Here is a 16,278-nt window from a genome sequence, read left to right as displayed (position 1 = left end):
CTGACTGAACTTACTGGACCTCGGGCACAGACATAAATACTTCATGGGTTTGTCTTTTGAAGAGTGACTCTCATACTGTCCCCCTGCCTAAAAAAAAGGTTGCTTTTAAAGGAATGAAACATGGCGGTGATGTTTTGATTCTGTCTGTTTTTAGTGCAGTTTAACTCCGATGGTACACAGTGTTTCAGTTGTTAAAGCTTAGTGATGTTTCTGTGTTGGAAAAAGCAGGACTTTATTGTCTCTAATGACTCCACAGTCATAGCGGAGCCAAACTTAACACCAAGCTTTCCAAGACTTTACTGAACAGAAGAGCTTAATTCACCCAGGTCCTTCTGGCAGATTGGTGGTGCTCACGGGCAATAGTAAGAGTTTTGGTGTTTTCTGAGTTTAACTGTAGGTAACTGTGACATAGCTAGATAGTCATCTCATCACAAAAGACAGTTTATTGTGTACACTGGACTAAAATAACCAATGAAACAAAATATCAACATAAAGGTGATATATTCCTATCATCTTTATGTTGATGATATTCAGTTGTATTTATTAAGGTCTTTTAAACTGTCCTACAGGAAAAATAGATTAGATGAATAGAATCGATTCCAAACCTGAACCTACAGCTACCCAGATTTCTGGCTAATGAATTCAGACATATACATCAATTGTTTCATAGTTTTGAGGCAAAAAGTATTTCCAACAGAGATATATATTTAGAGGATAATCAGAAGTCAGCCCTCTTGACCTGTTTGCTTCCTTACCCAGATGATCTTTGCTGCATTATTTTTCTATGCTTCACCTCTATTGAATATATTCCTGGTAATAGCAGTCAACCAGTTTCCTGTTTATAGTGATACACCGTGATGGGTGTCAGGACGTTTTGGTAACGTACAGTGTCATCATCTATGATGGCTTACAGCTTGAGGGTTGTACCAAATTCTTTGTGTCAGAAAAAGGACAGTATGAAAGAAAATTTGCGCTTTTTAAAATAAAATGTTGGAAAAGATGATTTACGCTTCCGGTTTAGGCATAATACTTTCAATACTTCTAACTCTAAAACATATTAAGCCGTTAAATATTCTTAGAATGCACACTAAAATGTATAAAAAGTTATATAGGGTGTTCCTACTCCAAATGAAACTTTGCCTAGCATATTTCTCCTGTGCAACGGATCAAAAAACACACAACGTAATTCCACAAGACGGGGAGCCTGGCGCCCTCATCTTGTTTCATCTCAATTAAAGTATCTTTAGTGTAGCATGGGGGCCTGCAGGTCATGTTTCGTTACGTGTAACTCTTGGCATGGTTGTTATCCCGTCACCTTGGGGTAGAGGGGTTGTTTTAAAATATAAATCTTTCCTCGGGGTAGCACACAGCATGGTACGGGGCAGGAGGCTAGGGTGCCCCCTGCTGGGGAAGTGGCACTTATGCAGCTTTGTTGTGTCAGTGATTGGTCTCTGTGCGCTCACAGCTGACAGCAGTCCAAGGGAGGCTCCCCCAGCCTGCCAGCTCTACTCAATCAGAGAAGAGCCGCTGCTCCACTCTATTGTACAACCCTGGTTTATCATATTACCATCCTACTAAAACTTCATTATGATTCTTTCCTTACTCCATAAAAAACATTTTTCAGCATAAATATCCGGATTCCATATTTTTTTAATTTGGCAGAGGTGAAGTATTCTATCTTGCATCCATGTCCATAACATTTGTAGTGTGTTTTTCTGTTTGCTCTCCGCTCTTTCATTTATCCCTAGCAAACAAACGCTTATGCTAGTCGTCTTTTATCAAACTTCTCTCTACCTCCCCTCATTGCTCTCCAGGCTTGTCCAGCCACATGGGGAGGAGGGACCCAGATCACAGCTGGGGTTCTCTAGAAAAAACTCCTCAAAGTAACGATAGTCCTCTTCTGCCTTACAGGTCTCTGAGTACACGTAGGGGTGCTTGAAAAATGTTTTCTGAAAATATGGTGTAAACAAGTTCTTCTACTACATGAGAAGTCAAATACATTAATTTGATGACTTGTTTCTCTAAAAGAGTGTTGGTACATGCCCTTTAGAGCATGTAGTTCTGTAGGAAGTGATTTTTAACTCACTTTCAGATCCACAACATATAAATTCAAGTTTGTTTTCAATATTAAAGTAGAACATTAAGCTTTTTATATCTCTTAAAGCTTTTTATGTTTTCTCTCATTACAGTCACAAAGCTTAATGTATTTTATTGACGTTTAATGTGATGGAGCAAGGAATGAGAAAGTTTTCTGCTGCATCTCTGAGGAACAGGCTTCGGCCGGCTACATCGAAATCATTGTTTAGTTTCAAAAAATAATGACGTCAGGTACAGCTTCAATGGCGCCCTAAGTTATATGCAAACACAACAGGGCTACAGTATGGGTGGAACCGGACCGAAGCGTGCCGTTCCGTTCTGTTCCGTTCCTTGCAGTGCGAAAACAGCTTAAGATAAGTTTTATTTCACAAGAGCAGAAGAAATCTTATGTTTTTTTAACAATAACAATATTTGTTGTTAATCTGTTGCTAAGAGATGAGTGTGTTTTCTAGTAAGTGCAATGAAGTAAACATCTGACTTTTCGAATCAGAAGGCAGTTTATTAACATTAGCCCCCCACTAGTGTGCCAAACATGTGTAACACTGAACATTAGCCATGTTTAGCACACTGATTGGAGGAAGTCAATGTAAGACAACATGCTAGTGATACCTCACATGGCACTGGCAGCATTTAGGCTAACAGTATTTTGGCTTATTTTAGCTTATATACTCATTTTAACATACTGAATAGAGTAAGTCCATGTTACTCAACGTACTTGTCAATCTCCACATGTTATTAAGTAAACTGTAGCTTACTTTAGCATTGATGCAAATTTTTAGCATCAGAAAACTGGGTTCCAACCGACGGGCACACTGTGGCAGGCCCCGTTTAAATTTCTGCAGAAATTTTCTAGTTATCTAACTAACATGCACGTTGTGCAGCAAAGCCTTGTGCCCCATCTATTATTGATTAATTATGTTTTGTTAATGTATGACTCCAGTTTTAACATTTGTGATCGGTAGGTTAGAAATTGCAGTTGCCCAAGAAAACGGCAATCCTGTATTTCTAATTACTATGGTGCATAATATTTCCAACATCTTTCCAGTTCCTCTAGTTGGAGTAAAACCCAAAGCACTAAGGCTTTGTTGATCATTAGTCTGTTCTATTTCTAGATGAAGTGTTATAATTAGTGTGAGCTCCAGAAACTGTTTTTGCTCACAGAATTTTCCTCTCATTCTGTAGCTGAATCTCCTAAACCTTTTCTGAAATATTAATGTCCCAGAAAGATTGTACTTTTAGGGAGTGGAAGCCTGTTAGCAGTTTTCCTGTGACCTCATGGTATTGCCGCATGCGTTGCCACTGCAATTATAATAGCAAGAGGGCTTCCTCCATCTGTTCAAAGCTTGAGCAGTTGAAGAGTGTATGTATTGTTCGGCTGACTTAAATAATTGGTGTGGTTTACTTAAAAGGGTGCCAGAGAGAAAATTATGTTAATGGAATAATTTAAAAGGAGGTTGGAAACAGATACTAACCCTACCAAAGTCTGTCCTCCTCTCTTTTGTTATGTCTTCAGATGAATTTTGCTCCAAGGAAACTAAATTATCCTTCTGCAGAAAGATGTCGGTTCCACACTGGAAGAAGCTCAGTTAGTAAAACCACTCTGGAATTCACACTAAGACTGCAAAAGAAATTTACTTTTCCATGTGATGAGTCCTCTATCTGCAAGTTAATTGCCCTCAATAATCTGTACAGTTCTCCTCGTGTGTGGATGCTACGCAATAGATATGGACGTGTTTATGTTGTGGGTCTTTTGTGTTTGTTTGAAGTGTTATATACCATATTTAAATGTCCTTCACAGCTAAGAAGTTTGGAGTGACAGAGGTTCCCATGGAAGCCGTGACATTCATCTCACACGCTGCACAGTCTCGACTCCGAACTGTGGTAGAAAAGGTTTCTATCATCGCACAGCATCGAATCGACTCCTGTAAGGTAAATGTCTCGACAAAGTTTAGTTGCAGTTTTAACTATACAGTCACAAAACCCAGTGTGTCTTATTGGAATTTTATCTGACATTACATAAAAGTGCATAATTGTGAAGTAGGAGGGAAAATAATATGCTTCTTTTGCTGTTTCTTTAAAAAAAAATACAAATAAATCTGAAAAGTGTGGCGTGCATTTGTAGTCAGCTCCTTTTATTATTATATTCCTTCATAAATTTCAGTGCAACCAACTTACTTCTCTATAAACCTTATAAGCAACTAGTCTTTTTTTTTATTAAAGAAGCAATTCGGTATGCCCTCGATTACTCTGGAGGAGCTGCAGAGAGCCAAAGCTCACTTGGGAGAAAGTATTAATTTGACAGGTATTAGTTGTGCACTAAAATGAGCGTGCTGAGAATTGAGCCATTTTTGAAAGAAAACCATAGTAAGTCCTATTTACAATTTGCCAAAGTGAAAGCAAATATATTTTTAAAGCACATTTAAAAACAGTTGTTGCATCAGAACAAGTAAAGCAGACATAAAACCGCAGTGGATTAAAATGAAAAAGTCCTCAGAACAATTTAATCATAAACAATGAAGTGGTGATAATTTCTTCTATACAGTGTGTGAGAAACAGTAGATATTGTTGAGGATGGTGAGGGAGGCATTGCAGTTAATGAAGCTGTAAAGTTAACCTAAGTTAATGTTCCTCATTCCTGGAGGTATTAAGTTTGAATAATAATCATTTTAAATTTAATTTAACTATGCTTGCAGGTGCAGTATCCATCTGCAGTTTTAATTCTGATATTTTTTTCCCCTCAAAATTCAAACTTTTTTACTCAGAATTCTGGCTTTTTCTTTGCAAAAAAAAAATTAATTCTGAGATTAAAGTCAGTTCTTATTTTTCAATCTCCCTCTTTCATATGATAAGTATGGAAGTCATGTTTGATTTTTCTTTTGCTTTCCAATTATGTCCTACTTTGTTTGGGTCTGTTACATAAAATTCAAGGTTTTAATTTATTTGGTTGCAACAAAATGTGAAAAAGTCCAACGGCGCAATGTGTTTGCAGCTTCTGACCCACATTAGCAGAAGAAAATATTCAGAATAAATTCCGGTTTGGTTTTACATACAACCGAGAAAGAAACTTCACTGAGTTTTTGCACCATTTTCCTTTGCTATAAATGGCCATATCCACACATCACAAAAATAATTTGAGTTTATAACTAATGCAATCATAAAATTTAGCAAGAGCATCTTAAATGGCCTCAAGTTGTAGAGAGAGCTGTAAGTTTTTACTCAGTCACTGAAAACCTAAGAAAAGTGCTCGCCTACGAACACCTGCATGCTTTTCTCATTAGGGGTGACTGTGCCCCTCACATCTGATGAATGTAGCCATATAACAACATTTAATTGGTCTGCATTAAAGCAAAATCCATCTCCACAGCAAGGTAATGTCTTTGCATTGTGAGAAGAACTGGGGGAAAAACTTTGAAAACATGTTTTTCTTGATGCCGAGGCAGCGGGAGGGAAAGCATTGGCACAGTTGTCCCCTTCTTGTTTTTGCGCCGCTCCTCTCCATTCGTTCTTCTTCTTTTTTGTGGTTTTCCAAATGAGGTGTGCTCGAGAGACAGGCACGGAGCTCTGTGAAGCCACTCTGTTGACATCAGCGAAAAAAAAAGAAAGAGAGAGAGAGCGACGGAGAAAGACCAAAAGACAAAGCGGCCTCTTAAAGAGCAGCCGGGCTTCAGCAGGAGCTACAGCAAGAGTGCAGGCTCAGCTCTGCAACAAAGAGCAGCGAGGCTGGATGAGAGAGGCAGAAGACTGGGGTGGAGGTGGGGGGCGCTGGTGAAAAGCCCCCTCTGATGTGTCTTTGTGTTCTGTGCCACTCAGCTCCTCTCATCCCCTTATGGAAACACACACGCATACGCACACACTCACATATAGGCGGAAGACGAGAGAGTGACATAGAAATAAAGCGCAACACGAGATAAGAGCTGCATCAGAGACGTGCAGTCACACAGGGAGAAATAAGCAATTATCCTATTAACTTTTGATGACCTAAAAAAGTTGTTTTTACGTTTGCCTTCCTATTTGCCACATGGGAGATGAAGCGAAGAGTCTGTAAATAGAAGAAGTTTGTGTGGCAAAGTGTGGGGATGCGTGCAGACCGGTTGGGTTTGAGTTAAGTTATATGTTTGTTGCTGTTGTTAAACTAAATGTGTTCAGAGGTTTTCTCTTCTATTTATGAATTGATACCAAATATTTAATTATACAATATAAATGTGGCTTTTGGCTGTAAAACAGGGTTTCTTCAACTTCATATTCAAAAGTCATGATCTGATCTATAGATGAGCTCAAGCTCTACAACAACCAGTAATGATGAGATTACTTATGTTAGATTTACTTATAGCTTAGCCCAAAATTAAATCTATAATTGTGTAATATTTTATTTCTAGCTCGAAGTGGCTCTAACTTCACAAGAAAGTTTTGCTGATCAACAATACTTTTCAAGATTTAACAAGTAGCTTCTTTTAGATAAGACTAAAGAAAGTCAAAATAAAACTGAATGCAGATTAAAGAACATTAACACAGATAAAAGTTACAGACACCCAGTCAGTTATAACACAGGAACAAAGTGTTAAAAATGGTCCCAGCTGTCCACAGTGAGTTAACTAAACCCATAAAATTGGTTTTATTTTTACCCACATTGTGTTTTTATTTATTTGAATTCTACTCTTAACAACCAAAAATTTAATTATATAGTTAAATTCAGAATAAACTACATTTGTATATATATATATATATATATATATATATATATATATATATATATATATATATATATATATAGTGATAAAAATAGTGGTAATAGTTTCATTAGAAAGTTTTTTTTTTTTTAAATGAAAGCTTCAGAAAGGAGCAATAATTTTATTCTTTGTCACTCATGAATAAACTTTTTTTCCCCACATGGTTGCCGGCTTGAGGGAGATCTCGGCCTCAACTGAACGAGTCAAAGCAGGAAAACACATCAGTAGTTGGAAAACCTCAGATTTATTGGATCAAGTCCAAAAGTTTTGCAATATTTCTCATTCTTACACGTCCAAATCCACAATTCTGTCCTCCTTTTCTTCAGCCCAATCACACAGAAAGATTCAAAGTTCTTTACATATGTTCCAATTTGATCCAAGCTATTATACAATGCAGTCATGTTTAGTGTATTTTATAAATTATTAAAAATTTTCCTAAGAAAATCCAGGTGACTGCATCGAGTCAGTGACTTTGCAGAAGTCACATCTAGGATACGACTTGCTTGTCTCATGTCAATGTGCTCATTAGGTGACAATAAAAAATGTAACATCAAAGTGAATATTTTTTTAATGTCGTGTTTGATATCGATAAAGCTTTAAGGTTCGTCATTTTGAGTAATTTCTCAAGTTTTTGCAGCAGAAGTGGATTTTTCTTTTTTTACAAGTTATGACAAAACACAGAAAGCCAGTTGGACGGTTAAATCTTCATCTTTAAAAGGTGACAGTACTTCAGTAATGCCTACCAAAATATTTCTGTGACGTTCGGTTATATTCTGGAGGAGTTTTTCCCTCCGATTCAGAGATATTTTTTATCAGCTCCTTTCATCTGTTCTAAAGTTGACTAATAATCCAACCAGAGCCAGAGAAGTAGCTTCTCAATATGTCGCTGTCGTAATGCTGCCGCTGCTGTAATCTCTCCGTCTGCTTGCCAGGACGACGAGTGCTACGAGCAGTCTGCAGACGTTCGGTCGCAGCTCCGCTTCTTCGAGCAGCTGGAGAGGATCGAGAAGCAGAGGAAGGACGAGCAGGAGAGAGAGATCCTTCTGAAAGCCGCTAAAGTGAGTTACCGTCACCTCCATCCCGCTTCGTGCGTACGTGTGACAGCGGACATGTGCATGCATGTGTGTGCATGTTGCTCTCGTGTCGGCTCTGACAGATGAATTAGAGTGTGACTCCCATGGATGAGGTGACCCAGACTGATGGCCCCAGGCCTCCTCTGTCCTGGCACTTCTTCCCTGGATGCAAGGAGGGAGGGAGGGCTGGGATTCATGTGACATGAAACTCCCATCCAGCACACAAACCGGACTCTTATCAATCCAAACTGCGTTTCTGCACCAGTCAATTAGCCCGAGATCAGACATCAGTCAGCTCTGAATGTTGCTCTGCATTTCGACGCTGAAAAATCTGACTCCTTTTGTCATTTCATTGAATGCATTAAATGTGGATCCCAACATGTTCAACCTGTTCACACATCAGCCAACATCATTTAAAAAAAAAAAATCTGTATTCTTTGAGGCATAAATTAGGAAAATCCCGTAATTCTTCCACTTTTTTTTCTTTTGTGGTACACAGAAAGAAGAAACCAGAAGTAATGGCCAGTATCAAAAAACTGATTCATTCATCTCAAATAAAAGCTTTTATCAACAAATGCTCTACTCAGAAAGTCAGCCACATTGCATTTCTAATAAAAAAAAACAAAAAAAAAACTATAAAACACTCATTAATGATTAGCTAAGGCCAAATGAAAAAGTCATGCCTTCATGCATCGATTACTTGCACAACACTAAGTCTTGATTATGAAAAATGTTGTAATAAGATGTCGATTAACAATTATGTTACAGATGACCCCTTAAAGAAATAAGACTACTCAGAAAATGTGAAGCATAAAAATCTGGAAGGTGCTCATAGGAGGTGTGAGGCAATTTGAAAGTCAATGAAAAAAATTCCACACACTGTCTCCAAGCTAAAGTTTTTATTTTTTCCTGTAAAGGTCTTCCAGTGCCAGCTGGAGCTTTCAGTGGTCAAAAACTGTATTTGACCTGTAGCTTGGAGTCATTGTGCAGGCGTAAGGGGGAAAAAAAGGATCGGTGAATCAACAGATGCTGCATTTGTATTAGTTTTAAAACTTGAGGATAAGAGTAGAATCTGTGGAACTTTATATTACACTGACATTTTTATTGCTTGTAAGAAATGCTGCACACTTCTCCAATGTTGCATAGGCATCTGGTAATTTATAATTAATACGAATTTACTTGCAAATCACAACTGTGGTCTTCATTTATGTTTTTATATGACAGAAAGTATAGCTGCATGTGAGTCAGTTAAAATATTATCAAGCCACAAAAGCTAATTGTTAAAGAAGCCAACTGTTCTGAGAGTGCTGTATCTAAACGCATGAAAGTTGAGTGGAAGGAAAAAGTGCAGCAGGAAAGGATGCAAAAGTCACAGCGCTGAGAGGATTGTAAAGAAAAGCCAATTCCAGAGTTTGCTTGAGATCCAGTATGAAGATTCAAAAACCAGTGATGATTTTGGGGATCATGTCATTGTGTAGGCCCACGTGTTTCTTCAGGTTCAAAGTCACCATAACAATCTTGCATGGTGTTGCTGATTTTATTTTCTGCCCATACTATCAAATGTACCAGTAGTTGCTTTAAGTAGCAACACCTACTGATCTGTGACCAATCGTTGCACTTGATTGGTCATCAAATTGATCTGACTTAAACTTGAAAGACAAACTGTGGAGTATCGTAAGGAGGAAGATGAGAGACATAAAATTCAACAATGAGATGAAGGCCAGTATTAAAGTAGCCTGAGCTTTCTTCACACAACAACAGTGCCACAGGCTGACCACCTCCGTGCCACGCTGCACTAATGCAGTGATTTGTGCAGGAGGAGCCCCAGACATGTTTTTCAGTAGACTGACATTTCTGTAATACATTTTACTTGTCTTCTATACTATTCTTTTTTTAATGTAGTTTTAGTTGCAACTTGAATCATCACAATAAACGTAAATAAGCCCTTGATAAATACTTCTCTATGAATTGAAGTCATTTTCACAGTTTGAATTGCTAAAATCGTTTTCTATAATATCCAGATTTATTGAGAGGCACTTGCAGTCTAATTATGTTTCTTACAGTGTCAGTTTATGGAAATACTTAAAACCAGTCTAAAGCTATAGTCTGTCGTTTATTAGCTGTAATTGAAATGGATTTTAAGGAGTTTGTACAAATTCTCTCTTTTCATTTATGGGGCTCTAGAAACACTAATAAAATTGGAAATAATAACCTTAACATATATTATTAATCATGAATGTATTTGCAGGACAAAATATTATAAGTGGCAATTATGAATGCTTTAAATTCTTTTGTAGTGAAGGTATTATTTTACATTTTTGATTTCAGTATCATTTCACTTATCAATTATTATTTATGATAATAAAGCATTATTATAAAGATAAATCTCTACACAAAAATCATACATAATATGAGTTCTGTATGCTTTAAGTAGCTGTGACACATGCCCGGTGTCCTTATTTGTCTCTTGTTGAGAAGCCATTTGTCTCTTTTCAAATTTAGAAAGTTCACCGCAGACCAAAAAAAAAAAAAAATCAAATGAAAATGCCCTGCAGTGCAACATTAGTGGAAAGGTAGGTTAATTTAATTATTTCTGATGGAACTGGGGTCCCACAGTACAGATTCTCTTAAAAGCACACCTCACTTTCTTAATTGCATTATTATACTCCAGTCCTTCCATGCAGGGTATTAGAAAAATCCCCTTGTTGATGAACTTTGACCAAATTACCTTAAGACCTGCTTCTTATTTTATGTCTTTTGGAAAAACTATAACATTTCTGCTGGCCAGTTGTAAAAAAAAACAAAATCCCTGGCATCAACACAAGCTACAACTCCAAATTGTATTGTTTTAAAAAAGAATGGTGTAAAGAAAAAGCTTTTAAATTCCCTATGTCAGCACATGGTTCTGCATTATTAAACACTCCAATCTTCTACTTTTTTGTCTGCTGAATCCTGTTTTGTTAACAGCAATTGCAAATAACTCCTCCAAATGAAACCTGGTCCTTCTTGGAGGAGCTACACTTGAGGCTATTTGGTTTGCATGAGAGTCGCAGAGGAAAGTTTGACTTCACCCCACAGCTATATCTGTGGCTTTTTGGCTCCTGTTGCCATGGCGTTTTGGTTTAAGGAGAAGTTTGGAAAGCAGATCTTTGCGTAATGATTACACAAGTTGTTCCACATGCAGTTGCTGAGAAAATACCACAGCTTTGCACATGTGTGTTCAGGCTTTCTGTATGTTTGTTGTGCATTATAAAGGGGCAAATATAGCTACTACTGTTTTTTTTTAACTCAGTGGGTAACATGACTGCTAATGGTCCAAAAAAAGGCTTCAGCACCAAACTTACAGTTAAAGGGGCTGAAAAGCTAACCTCATGTTTTTTTCTTAAACAACATATATCAAATACATATATCTTGGAACTCAATTTCTGATGTATAGTTCTCTCTAAAACATTTCCATTCTTCTTCATTGTTGTTAGGTTCCAGGCTCCGGGAATCCTAGCCTGTGACTTGTCTTTTATTTTCTATGGGTTTTCCTGCAGTGTATTATAACGGCACTCTAGTTCTACAGAGTTCTCAAGATCGTTGCGCAGAAAAGCTAAAATTATCTGACTCCATGTTTTTTTTTAAATTTTATGGTAAATCAAAATATATCAATTAGTTTTGACAACATTCCCAGCATTAGTGTCTGAATTGAAGCCCTAAGCCATGACAAATCAATGGGATTTGCTGCTGATAGTCGTCTCTGCAGTCATTTTTCTATCCTGATAAGAAAAACAATAGATTTCAAACAATGTACCTACTTTGTACTGTGGCGGACTATTTGTGTAGTGTCTTAAAAAGAAACATCCACCCAGAGCTGCATTAAAATGTTTAAATTTCAGGCGTCAAACTCCTGTCCTGCAAAGTTAGATGCATCGTCACACTTTAATCAAATGTGTTCAGAAGGACTGAACACATTTACTGCATGCTGAGGAGTTAAAGCTTGCCATTTGTTTTGGATGCATTGAAAACACTTGAAAGATATGTTGTCTTCAACCCTGGAGGACTGGAGTTTGATACCCTGTAGATAAAAGGATATTCTGTCAAAATGACCTAGTCCAAGTTCAGTCCGAAATTCAACTGACAATCTGTTGCAAGACTTGAACATTTTTGTTCATAGATGCTCTCCGTCTAATGTGGCCAAACCTGAGCTATTTTAAGCAGCAGAACTGGCAAACATTTTAGTCTCTGGATGTGCCGTAGGAGACTGTAGTGAATACTTTAAAGTTTTTTATTTTTTTTTACAGAAAAAAAAATTATATATCCATATATCCTCTCCTTCCACTTAACATTCTTATATTAACCGAATTCCCTGAGTTTAATGGGATTATTTTGGTGTTTGTATTTTACATGAGGGTTCTGGTCAATACAGCAGTCGACTGTACTGGCCGCAGAAAAGGCAACAGATAAATGAGAAACTGAAAACAAAGAAACTTAACTGGGGTTAAAACGCCACCAAATGCATTGCACTATCACCGACTTATGAAAACATAAAAAAAAAAAAAAATAACCCTGCTAGTTTACACCACCATCCGTTAGGTGAAGTGCAGTAAACCTCATCTGCATGTGTAGCAGTATCCAGTCCTCTTCTCTTCTGTGGTCCCCGCTGCAAGCAGAGAAACCGGGGCAGCTGGCAGAGGAGACGCAGAGTGTGCCAGTGGCACCGCTGGTCTCTGTAAACAGTCCATCTGTACCGACCCCTCCCTCTCCTCCTCCCACCCCGCTCGCCACGTCTCCTGCTTCAGCACCCGCTAATTTGGCTCCCAGAATTAGAAATCCATTGAAATAATCTCTTCCACTGTCGTCTCCCACCGTTCCTCCTTCACAGTAAGCCTTTCCCTCGACTGTGCCGGCCATTTAAAATATGACTCAGGACTTGAGGGATGCTCCGGCCCACTGGAGGGCAAACACATTAGTCTCAGTTGAGACACCGACCAATACGTGGACTGCCTGATATATGTAAAGTCAATTAGCAGGAAGGCTTAGGAGTTTCTGCTCTCCATCCATGTGATATAATAGATGGTCAGAAGAAAAATAAAGGTGGTAGTAAGGAATGGCTATGGAAAAATCTGGATTTTTGTGAAAATATTCTATTATCTGCCGTGTAGAAAGTTACAAGAGAGTAGTAATAGGGCCATACTAAGAGTAAAATAAATAAATAAAATTATAAGAATAAAGTCATCAAATTAAGAGAATAAAATGTACAAGAATAAAGTTGAAATGACACGAGAATAGGGTCATAATTATACCAGAATAAAGTCCTAATATTAAGAGAATAAAGTCGTACTAGAATAAAGCAGACCTAGTACGAGAATAAAGTCATAATAATGTGAGAATAAAGTAATAAAATTATGAGAATAAAGTCATATTATGACATTCTTGTAAACTGCAGCTATATTATTTTGACTGTATTCTCGTATGACTTTATTCTCATAATATTATGACTTAATTCTTGTAATTTTGGCTTTATACTCATATGCTCAGAGTCTGTTAATATTACAGTTTAAGTCTTGCCACATGTTTTTTAGTTGGCTTTCTGGACTTTGACTGGGTCATTTTAACACATGAATCTACTTGGATCTAAGGCATGTAATTGCAACTCGGCGTTTAGAATAACTGTCCTGCTTGAAGGTGACCCTCCAACCCAATCTCAAATACTTTTCAGGCATTTTTTTTTCTTCTTCAAGAATTACAGTTTATTTGGGGAAATCCATATTCAAATCAACAATTGTCAGGTTTTCCTAATTGTGCTGAAATGATCATCACCTCAGCATGAAGTCACCACCACTGTGTGTGGCACTAACCTCAGTGTTGGTTTATAGCGTTTTGCATGCAGACCAAAATGCTACATTTTGGTTTCTCGTAACCACAGGGCCTTCCTCCTCATGTCTGCTGTTTCCCCTCCACGTCTTGTGACAAACTGCAAACAGAGCTTCTTAAGAATTTCTTTCTTCAAGTCTTTCAGAATTTTATTTGCAAAATATTTTCAACATATGAGTGCACCGATTGCAGTTTTCTGGCCTACTGCCGATTACAGATGTTTACAAAGCCCGACCTGCTGATTCCGATTTTGGTCGATGCCAATTTTGTTTTTGTCTCAAATGAAACTGCAAAAGTGCAGACATGATCCGATGGGCCGTTCTATCAGTACAACCTTTCTCACAGGAGAGCAGAAGAGGACAGTGGCTGATTTTTAGACCTTTGCAGATGTAGATAAGATCGGTGGACTAGATCGGCTTTACATACGAGTATCAGCCGATTACGATCTCCCAAAATTAAGGAAGTTTGTGCTGATAAATCAGCTGGCAGACAAATCGGTGCACCCCTATTTCAAAAACATCTAATTTTGCATTGAAGTCCTATAAACACATTGCAATTTATGATTGTTGCGTGACAACATATAAAGACGGTCAAGGGTCGGCAGTACTCTTTAAAAGACAGTGTATCAGGAATATTATTAGAGCAGACTCTTGATAGTGCTGCTACATAAAAAGATCCACCTTATGCCTGCATTCACAAACAACCCTCAGTTAGTCCCTTGTGCCATGATGAGCCTGTTTTGCCCGCAGTGGTCATCTGTACATGTGCATTTGGCTCTGTCGTGAAGGATTTCCAGGGACAAGTACATTCACCCAGATCATAGCGGCTGATTAAAATAGAAGTGCTGTGTTGTTACGCCAGGGACACACAGATAGCCACACTGGCACACACACAGTGACACACAGACAGTCGTTGCCACTGACACTCACCAACATCTTCTCCCCTGTGCGTGTGTGTGCATGCTGGCTCCTGCAGACTTTTTAATAACCTCTTTTGATTAGAATCCCCCCGCAGCAGCTTATTTAGGGCTGGATTTGGAGCAGGTTTAAAGGCCACTGCCCCCCAGGGGGTGCTCCATTGCACTTCTCTGTATTCAGATATGATGTCCTTGACACCTCTGTATCCTGTTCCCATTTTGCACTATTTTTTGCTGCTACAGCAACAGATGAGTAGCAGAAGTGTGCGTGTGTATTGGGAAAGTGGGCTCCTTAAACCAGCTGTTAACCTGTGTCCCTTCCACCCATCCCCATCCCTCCGTTTTTTACTCCACAGAGTCGCTCCAGGCAAGAGGACCCAGAGCAAGCTCGACTGAAACAGAAAGCTAAGGAGGTAAGCTGCTGCGGAGATCATTACCCTTGACATTTCCCCGACACCAGTGCATAAATTTTTCATGCCTCACTACATATGTAATGCCATTTAAAGTCAGACTTAAAAAAGTTTGAGGAATTATTCGCTCCGATTGATGCCAGTTTGTGGAAAATGATTCTCTGCACACCAAAGACACCCTCCACCTCCTCCACCCCTTTGCATTTTTTCCATCTGTTAAGCCTCCTTGTTATTGAATTCTGTCTATAGGAGAAATGCATAAACTCTCCATCAGGTTAAAAGCATTATTTCACCTTTATATAGTCTTAATTTTCACAATTATGCACATAATTTCTTATTTTTTATCTTACCTAACATTTTATTAGTAAAATAAATTAAATAGAATTTATTTTAAAAAAATAAAGGTATTATTGAGATCATTTTTGTTCATATATTTTTTGACCTGTACACATTTAAAGTAAAGCAATATTATTTCAGGATATTATGATTAGTACTTTACTTATTTATAACATAATTTCTTAAATTTAAGTTTAAATGTAAATTAAATTCCTAGCAGCTTACCAACTCAATTTATCTCTTGGTAGCATTGCAGGCAACATTAGCAAATTGACAAATTCCAGCACATTAGCAAAGTATAGCGTAGTTGCTGATCTTAGCTAATGTTTGTGTTTGGAACAAAAATGACTGAACTACACAGGAAAAACAGGTCTTTGAATGTGTTGCACAATATTAACACATTGTCATGCACAGCTCCAAGATGGAGGAGATTCAGAGCTGGAATCCATGTGATTATATCGCTTACAGCAAAATTAATATAAGACCGATCCAAAAGTGAAGTAAAAATTAAATGAATTAGAAATAAGTTACAGTTGCTGAAAATTAAACTGAAAACCAGTCAACAAGGTAAGTTTTAGGTTTTGTTGCCACTTTTCAGCTTATAGTCTGTATGTTTCATGTAGTGTTTTTTCAGCACAATCTCTTGATATTTCTCCTAATTTCTACTCTACAAATACTCCTGCATCAGGTCAGCTCTTTTGGCAGATCTGCTTACCCAACCACGCAGCATTCGCACAGCATTTACTAAATGCTAAATTGTTTGCAAACAGGTAGACAGTTCTGTAAAACATGCTTGAATGAGGGTTACTAAAATATGCTTTGTATTAACTTTTTGCTGTAGAAAATAGTACAAAACTTCC

The 16,278-nt window shown here is 37.8% G+C and overlaps 1 protein-coding gene across 2 annotated transcripts in view; it reads left to right on the top strand.

Annotated features, from left to right (window-relative positions):
* Nucleotides 1-16,278, top strand: part of LOC106909672 (transcription initiation factor TFIID subunit 4) — a 103,208-nt gene that overhangs the window by 39,921 nt on the left and 47,009 nt on the right. For both annotated transcript variants that reach the window (XM_088004400.1, XM_088004399.1), the window contains 3 exons: nt 3,896-4,026; nt 7,757-7,882; nt 15,029-15,085. In XM_088004400.1, coding sequence (XP_087860526.1) covers nt 3,896-4,026; nt 7,757-7,882; nt 15,029-15,085 — 314 coding nt within the window. The remainder of the gene's footprint in view (nt 1-3,895; nt 4,027-7,756; nt 7,883-15,028; nt 15,086-16,278) is intronic.

The sequence above is a fragment of the Poecilia mexicana genome, unplaced genomic scaffold, assembly GCF_051168715.1.
Source record: "Poecilia mexicana isolate PSO_F unplaced genomic scaffold, ASM5116871v1 scaffold_3, whole genome shotgun sequence".
In the NCBI taxonomy this organism is placed as follows: Eukaryota; Metazoa; Chordata; class Actinopteri; order Cyprinodontiformes; family Poeciliidae; genus Poecilia; species Poecilia mexicana.
This window is presented reverse-complemented; position numbering and strand designations above follow the sequence as displayed.